General features: G+C 46.1%; 1 protein-coding gene across 1 annotated transcript in view; it reads left to right on the top strand.

The window, feature by feature from the left end:
• The window catches only part of TBCEL (tubulin folding cofactor E-like), a 15,223-nt gene that overhangs the window by 455 nt on the left and 7,150 nt on the right, over nucleotides 1–7,618 (top strand). Inside the window, exons 2-4 of the mRNA XM_010186163.1 lie at nucleotides 1,681–1,820; nucleotides 4,635–4,816; nucleotides 5,869–6,125. Of these exons, the coding sequence (XP_010184465.1) occupies nucleotides 1,681–1,820; nucleotides 4,635–4,816; nucleotides 5,869–6,125 (579 nt within the window). The remainder of the gene's footprint in view (nucleotides 1–1,680; nucleotides 1,821–4,634; nucleotides 4,817–5,868; nucleotides 6,126–7,618) is intronic.

The following is a 7,618-nucleotide window of genomic DNA, read 5'->3' as shown; positions in this document are numbered from 1 at the left end:
GTTCAGCAGTCCTGGAGCTTATTTTCTTCAGACTAGTGATGCTCACTATTCTGCAACAGCAGGTATTTTGACAGAGATGGCTTAACACACCCATAACCACTTGATCTAAATTCGAGGTTGGTCCACATGCTAGTGGTGCCATGCAGTGCCATCAACTTCCATCAGTGTCTGCAGGTACACAAGGAGTCCAGTTGTCACAGGAGCAGACCATATTTCAAGCCAAGCGATGCGTCGTTGAATCTCCAGCCAGGGAGACAAGTGGCTCAAATGAATTTGTGGTTTACTTTGGCTATTTTCTCAAGGCATCAAACGCTCTTTGCACCGTGCTTGTGCTGACCTAGTGGAGAAATCCCCTCTCTCTTTTGCTTTTGTCCTTGCTGCGTTGAGGGAGTTTCAGACAGATGTGTGTCTGAAGCGCTGTGCTGCTCATGGATGTCCTTGAGCCTCCTAGACTGCCAGATCTGCGTTGCTATTTCCTGCTCTTTGAGCTGGATCCATTTGACATCCTTTAGTTTTCCCCTGTGCTCTGATGTTAGCATTTGGTTCTCGGTTTGTACAGATGAGTCTGAGGTTCACATTTATCCCACCAGAACTGCCCTTCCTCCGTGTAACCTCTTGTCCATCTTGATCTTTAAATGTAGTTTAAATTTCCATCAGGTCAATTTGTATCATAACCAGCCCCTAAAGGGGAAAATAGCCATGGATGAAGTTTACAGTAACTGAGTTTGACAGAGGAGAAAAAATGGCCTGAGTTCAGTCGAGGATACGACGTACCGTGTGTCGCTCAAAATTAATACAAACAGAAAATTGCCCTGATGCAATATTCGCTCAGTGCCCTCTCTCCTGTGTGCGCGCACCCACGTACCTGAGCTGTTTGGATGCTGAAACGAGGACACATGTTTATAAGTCTTAAAATGTGACTGAGACGTGACTTACAAGTGCGTCATGGCTAATTCCCAGAGCACACCACCAGCCTTGAAAGAGGCTGAACACTAATGAGCCGGGAAACGTGAACACCCTGATCGCTCCAGCTAATTGTCTGCTGCTGGAATCCCTTGCTAGTCATGTAGCTGTCAAGTACTAGAGAGAGAGGAAAGGGGCCGCCTTTTTAGGAAAAAGCTTGTTATTAAATTTTAACCGGTTTTGATACTCTACAGAGGCAAAAGGCGGAGTAAAGACTTCAGTTTTTCCAGGATGTAAGAAGGCTAAAGGTTCTCCATGTTTTAAAAGGGAAAGCTTAGAAATGTTTAAATACATCCCTGCTGTTCCTAACCCCAAGTGGGCTAAGTCCAAGAGGATAAGGGATCCTGACTCTGTGCAAACAGTCCGCCTAGTCCTGTATCCTGTCTGCAGATGCCTGGGGCAGAGCGCAAGTTCTGGCAAGAGCTGATATGAGGCAGACTGTAAACCACAAAGGGCCGGCCCGTCCTCACTGTGGTGTGGACGGAAATGCACACAGTAACTGAAGAGCACTGAGACCGAGTGGTACTTCATGTTTAGACACATAAAGGAGTCTTGATTGATGTTGGTCACTTGTCATGAAATCCATGTTTATCCTGAGGTCCTTAAATATGTGTAAATTGTGGAATTGCTGTAGATCTTTTGTTTGTGCTTGTTACCTTCTGTATCTAAGCGATGCGGTGCTGACCAGAGGGCGTCTTTTCTTTTTCCCTGTTTCAGACCGCCTCAACCTTCCAAGCGTGCTGGTACTGAACAGCTGTGGCATAACCTGTGCAGGGGACGAGAATGAAATCGCCGCCTTCTGTGCTCACGTGTCCGAGCTAGATCTTTCTGACAATAAACTGGAAGACTGGCACGAGGTAAAATGGTTACATGTGCATCTTGCTGAATAACTTTGATGGCCATTGCTATGTCTGCAAATGCATTGCAGACAATAAGAGTGCTTTGTTCATTCAAAGGAAAGAGATGTCCATGTTTTGTGGCTGCTTTCTCATCTCTGAAGCTGATGCTTATTTACTTCAACAGCAACTAAGCAATAAAGATGATGAATTTACTTCATTTGAGCACTTCATTTAACTTGTGACTTATGATCTTGGTCAGTGAATGCGAACATATCTTTTTGGTTTTGTTTAATTGTGCAAAGCACTGGAATTGGTATTTCTAACAGCAAGAGGTTAATGAGCAGTGCCGTTTTTAGCAGAGTAGGAATTGAGGTGGTCTGAGTAATGAGAGTTGATACCCAGCTTTGCTACGGCTTCGGTAATGCCGAGCAAGGTGTTTATTGTCTCTCTGCTTTTGTTCTCCCTATCTGCAAAACAGGTTTAATAATATTTACCTCAAAGGATATTCCTGAGGCCTCATTAATTAATGCTCAATGCTGCTGTAAAAGCCTCTGAAGTGTTCAGATGAAATATGCTAGGTAAACGCAATGTAATAGGAGTAAAACACCGGCAATCTGTTCAGGTGTCGTTAGCAGTTCCTCACTGGCTTATGCTCTGCTTTCATGTTAGTGTTTATTGTTGGAAATATGGAAAAGGACAGGATGTGTAACATAACAATTATCATGTGTTTCTGTTACATCAAAGTCTTATGTCTTTAAGCAGGTAGCGAATGCAGTGTTTGCAGTAGTGTCCCAGCTCTGGCACAGGGGTGGCACAGTCAGAAGTGGGATAGGTTTTCTTATTTCCTTGTCAGCCTGGAAGGCGCTAGCTCAGCGGGTGGGAGAGAGAACTCAGGCTTGTCTGGTGAGATTAGAGCCGGCAAAGGTGATTTTGTACTGAGGGCGCTTCTGCTGAGGACTGGGATGGTGTCTGCTGACTTGGTTTATTCTGACCCCGAAAGGCCCCCTTCCACAGTAGTGAGCTGCTGTCTCGCCACTCCCTGCCGTGCCTCGTGCTCTCGTTGGGCTGCCCTCACGTCTGATGAGCAGCTGGGAGAGCTGCACGCACGCTTGTCGCTCACGAGCTGCATGCTTCACACCCCGCTGTTTGTTCAGTCTCTCTAGGCTACCCTGGACAGCACAATTTGCTGGCATCTACCCCTTTTTCTGTGATGGGATTGAGTTTTCATAGCCCATCCGCCACAGATAAATATCTACCCAACTCTTCAAAACTGCCAGTGATGGGGATTGCAGATCCCTGGGTAGCCTGTTCCCATGCTCAGCTAATAACCTCGTAGTCTGAACTGTGTAACTTAAGTCTCCTGTGCTGCAGTTTAAGCCAATTGCTCCCTGCCCTGTTCTCAGCAGGCGTAGAGGAGCATTCATCACTGTTCCTTATATGACAGCCTTTTATACCTACAAAGAAGAGCTTTCATGTTTCCTTTTCCTGTTTTAGTGCAATACTGACAAAATCCAGTTCTTCCAATCGCTCATTGTAGGCTATGTTTTCTAAATCCTGTGTTGTTTTTGTGGCTCTGATGTTGTTCTGGTTTCACTACTTCATTCCTAAGGTGACATCACCTAAGATGAAGTACTTTGACTGCCCTTGAACAGAACTTCTGTCTTACAGATGGCTTCGTTTTGACCTCTAGTCTCATACTGCAATGTGGTGGCAGCCTTCCCCACCTTAGCATCACCAGCAGACTAAGGAAATGCATGGTGTTCAATTATTCTGCAAACAGAACAAGTAGTATCCTGCTAGAGCACTCCCTTGGTGTGTCTGGTAGCTTTGTGTTGAACTCTTAACTTACAGAGCTATCCCGGGCATTGTAAGTCCCCAGTTTGCCTGTGTGACTGGTGTGAAGCTGATGTTGGAAGCTGTCGTTCCCTTATACTCCTTCCCACTGAATCAGTTATCCAGCTGAGGAGGAAAGTCGGGTTGATATGATGATTTCAGAACTGATGCTGCCTGGCTGTTCTGTTCACTTAATCATTATTAGATGACTACAAGTTGATCATCTAAGTAACTTGTTCCCATATCTTCCTGTGTATTAGCAGTATCTAGGTCAGCTCCTACCCTGATCTGTTATGTTTCCCGCACTCCAGAGCTGTACAGCCATCATCTCTGGGTTTTCTTTCTCTTTCTTCATCTTTCTTCCTTACCTCGCTGCTACTTTGCCCTCAGGTGCACATCTGTACGCACAGAAAGAGAAAGTAGCCCCAAGCAGATTTACCTGACTGTAAGAAAGCTGCTGTTTTCAGGGTAATGCAATGGAATAAGAAATTCATTGCATGTGTACAGTGAGCTTCTGTCTTTCTTTTCCGGTGGGCAAAATGGTGAGGTCTGTGACTAGTGGGGAGCAGAGGAAAGCTGAGCAAATGATCAGAGCGTTGGCCCTAAACTCAAGAGGTGTGCCCATTGCCTCCCTGCTAAAAAGGGGTACAGCATGCTGGTCCTGTAACGTGCTGCTGCTTAAGCTTGGTGTTGAAGTGGATTTTATGACCTCTCCTAAGGGACTGGCTTTCTCTTATCAAGCTGCTTGGAGAGTGTAATGAAATGAACTGTTGAGGTGAATGAGCAATTAACCAATCAATCCAGATCAGTGAGTAGCTGGAGTATGAATTACGGGTAGTTCTCCAGAAGCCTTCTTTTCCCCCCATATCACTGCTTTGGCTTGTGGTGATTCCAAAGGGCCTCCTTTGAGGAGATGGGATATTATTGCATGAGCTCCGATTACTGCCTGATACGCATTTCTTTCTCTCTCTCTCTTTTTTTTTTTCCCTCCCCACTTAGGTCAGTAAAATTGTGTCCAACGTTCCCCACTTGGAGTTTCTAAACTTGAGTTCCAACCCTCTCAGTTTGTCCGTTTTAGAGAGAAGGTGTGCTGGGTCTTTCGCTGGTGTCCGCAAACTTGTGCTCAACAACAGCAAAGCTTCCTGGGAAACGGTCCACACAATCCTGCAGGAATTACCAGAGTAAGCATGGGGAGCTGGCTGTAGAAAGGGGTGCTTGCTGCACGCAGGTCGAGGCTGTCTTATCAAATCACGGAGTGAGGGATGAGAGGGGTACGAGGATGCAAATGTGATCAGTAGAGAAAAGGGCTGGTTTTATTTCTTTGGGAGCTTGGGAACTGGCCAGGTGAACGCCTTACATTGTCTTAAATGCTGCACTTGTGTGGCGCTGAAAAGCCCGAGGCTTCTCATCCAAATGTAAATACCAGAGCTGGATGATCACCACAGCAATGTAGGAGGGGACACGTTTTCCTTTGAGTCACTGCAGAATGAATGGTGCAGTGCATACCTGTACTAATTGCTTTTGAATGGGTTGTAAGTCTGAAGGTCTGGCCATTTGTCAAGTAATATTTCATCATGCTTTTCTGGGTAAAAGTGTTTATTTCTTTGACTTGGCCACGGTCCACCTTGGCAGTGGCGTTCTGCTTACCCAAATGTCCCGGGTGGCCTCATTTAGATAAGAGATTCCTCTTCATACAGCTTTGTAAGCAGAGATGATGACAGCAGTATATCCTGTGTGGCCAATGTACGCTGCCCTGGGACTAGGAGAGCTAGTTTAGTTGTCTGAAAACGTAGTGGGACATGGGAATCTTTGGCAGAACCAGTGACGTGGGGAAAAAAGGGTCATCTGTGTTGTATAAAGACTTCTTTTTAAATGAAGTGGTGAGCACTGAGAGCAGGAATCAATCACCTCTGGAGTTGGGTTGGTGTCTTGCTGGGCACAAATGTGGAGCACCACCCCGAGCAATCTGTTACACAGTTAATACAGAGATGCTGGGGGATCACTGAGAGGTATTTTTCAGCTGTGGAGGAAGTTTGTGGATGGGAGCAGAGATGCAGTCGAAATGCTCCATTTGGAGTGCTCACAGGTCTTCTCTATGCCAAGGTTTCAAATCACACAACAGCTGTTACAGAAAATTGTGTTAACATCACACATGCATGTCTATGTACCTGAGATGGCAGCCATTTCTGAAGGTATGTTGAGATGATGATATGATCTTTCCTCCTCTGTGCAGCTTAGAGGAGCTCTTCCTGTGCCTTAACGACTATGAAACAGTGTCTTGTTCTCCGGTTTGCTGTCAGTCTCTCAAATTACTCCACATAACTGACAATAACCTTCAAGACTGGACTGAAATTCGAAAACTGGGGATTATGTTTCCATCACTGGACACGCTTATTCTGGCTAACAACAACCTCACGACCATTGAAGAGTCGGAAGATTCCCTCGCCAGGCTGTTCCCCAACCTGCGATCCATCAATTTGCACAAGTCAGGTGAGAGCCTGGAGGCAGAATGTGCTGCTGCTTCTGGGCAGAAGGGACCATTCAGCGGTTGACGAGAGTCTCTCCTTGCGAGTAGGTGAAAAACACGCTGGCTCTGTGCTTTTTGAAGCTTTGGGCTTGGGACGGTTGCTTCTTAGCAGTAAGTAGCCTGCAGTCAATACTGCTTCCTGCAAAGACGAAGCAGGCAGGTGAAGGCAGAAGTGCTGAGCCAGAGCCTAAACCTTTGGGACGGTTCTGTTGCTGTAGCAGAGATGAAAATGCCCAGTGACCTTTGTCCCAATCTATCCTGGCTTCTCGGCAGAATCGAGAAGCTGTTGTTAAATGTAGTCCCAGCAGACATACCATGTTGAAGTCCGGCCTCCTAACGGTGCTAATGCAGGGCCGTGCAAGCAGATGTATTGAAGTGCAGTGACCTGAAGTGTGGTGTTAGGAGAGGTAAACAGGCAAGAAATCGACTTGCTCCTCTCTGTGGGCTCTACCTGCTGCTTTTGGTAGCTGGTCGTTATCTAAAAGATGAGTCAGACTAGCGTGGACTGGCAGTTATTCAAAATGAGCTGGCAAAGGTTTTTTTAAATTAGTAGTTTCCCTCTGTTTCCCATCCCTGCCTCAGGTGCTCCTGGCTGGAAAAGGATAAATAAATGACTGGCAGTGGAGGGGGTGAAAGAATCCCGTTTGCCTTTTATTGCCTGTTTTATCTTGGCTAAAATGAGTGTATCCGTAGGTATGTGGCACGTAAGGGTTGAGCGTTCACCAGCAGAAGCTGTCTGTCCTCTGTGCTCAGGTATTAGAAGCTCAGCACAAGTTGTGCTTGAGGCTGCTTTTACACTCTGGCTCCAGAGAATTTTCAGCCCACACTCCAGAAAGAGAAGAAGCCTTTGGCATATCGGGAAGGGCACTCTGCGCTCGGAGAGAGGGGAGCTGCAGGGCAGCTCGTGAGGGCTGTGACATCTTCATGAGATTATACGTACGCCAGAAATTCTGCAGGACCACTTAATGCATCATCATCTTCTGTCCTTTACAGCTTTATGTGCTGAGCAAGCAATAGTTAAGTGTTAGCTGAGGTAGAAGGTACTTTATTAACATGCTTTGCAATGTAAGCATCAAGGAATCCCTATAATAAAAGCTTAAAGCTAACTAGAGGAAGAAAAGCCTGTTAAACTGGATTTGAAAGCACTGACTCACCAAGGAGCAAGCGCTCCTTTGGTAAGTAGCGTTGCAGTTTTGATGCCAGGTATTTAAGATCTCTGGATTCTGTATTGCGTTTTGGGAGCTGAAAGTCAAATAGAAATCCCAAGGAGGATGTTAAATTTTGGGGGGGGTGGGGAAGCGGGAAGCTGCTGCACTCTCAAATTCTGTTACGTGAAGACTCCAAATTGACACCTCTTTTTCTGCAGGCTCTCTTAGCTTACAGAGATCAGAGATGGGCTTAAAGATCATGTTTTTTCGTGAAGTTGTAGCGCAACGAGTCACGAAGGGATGAAGGG

This window comes from Mesitornis unicolor, unplaced genomic scaffold (assembly GCF_000695765.1).
Source record: "Mesitornis unicolor isolate BGI_N332 unplaced genomic scaffold, ASM69576v1 scaffold19170, whole genome shotgun sequence".
Lineage (NCBI taxonomy): Eukaryota > Metazoa > Chordata > Aves > Mesitornithiformes > Mesitornithidae > Mesitornis > Mesitornis unicolor.
The sequence above is the reverse complement of the archived record's forward strand: the minus strand, read 5'-3'. Positions and strand labels throughout refer to the sequence as shown.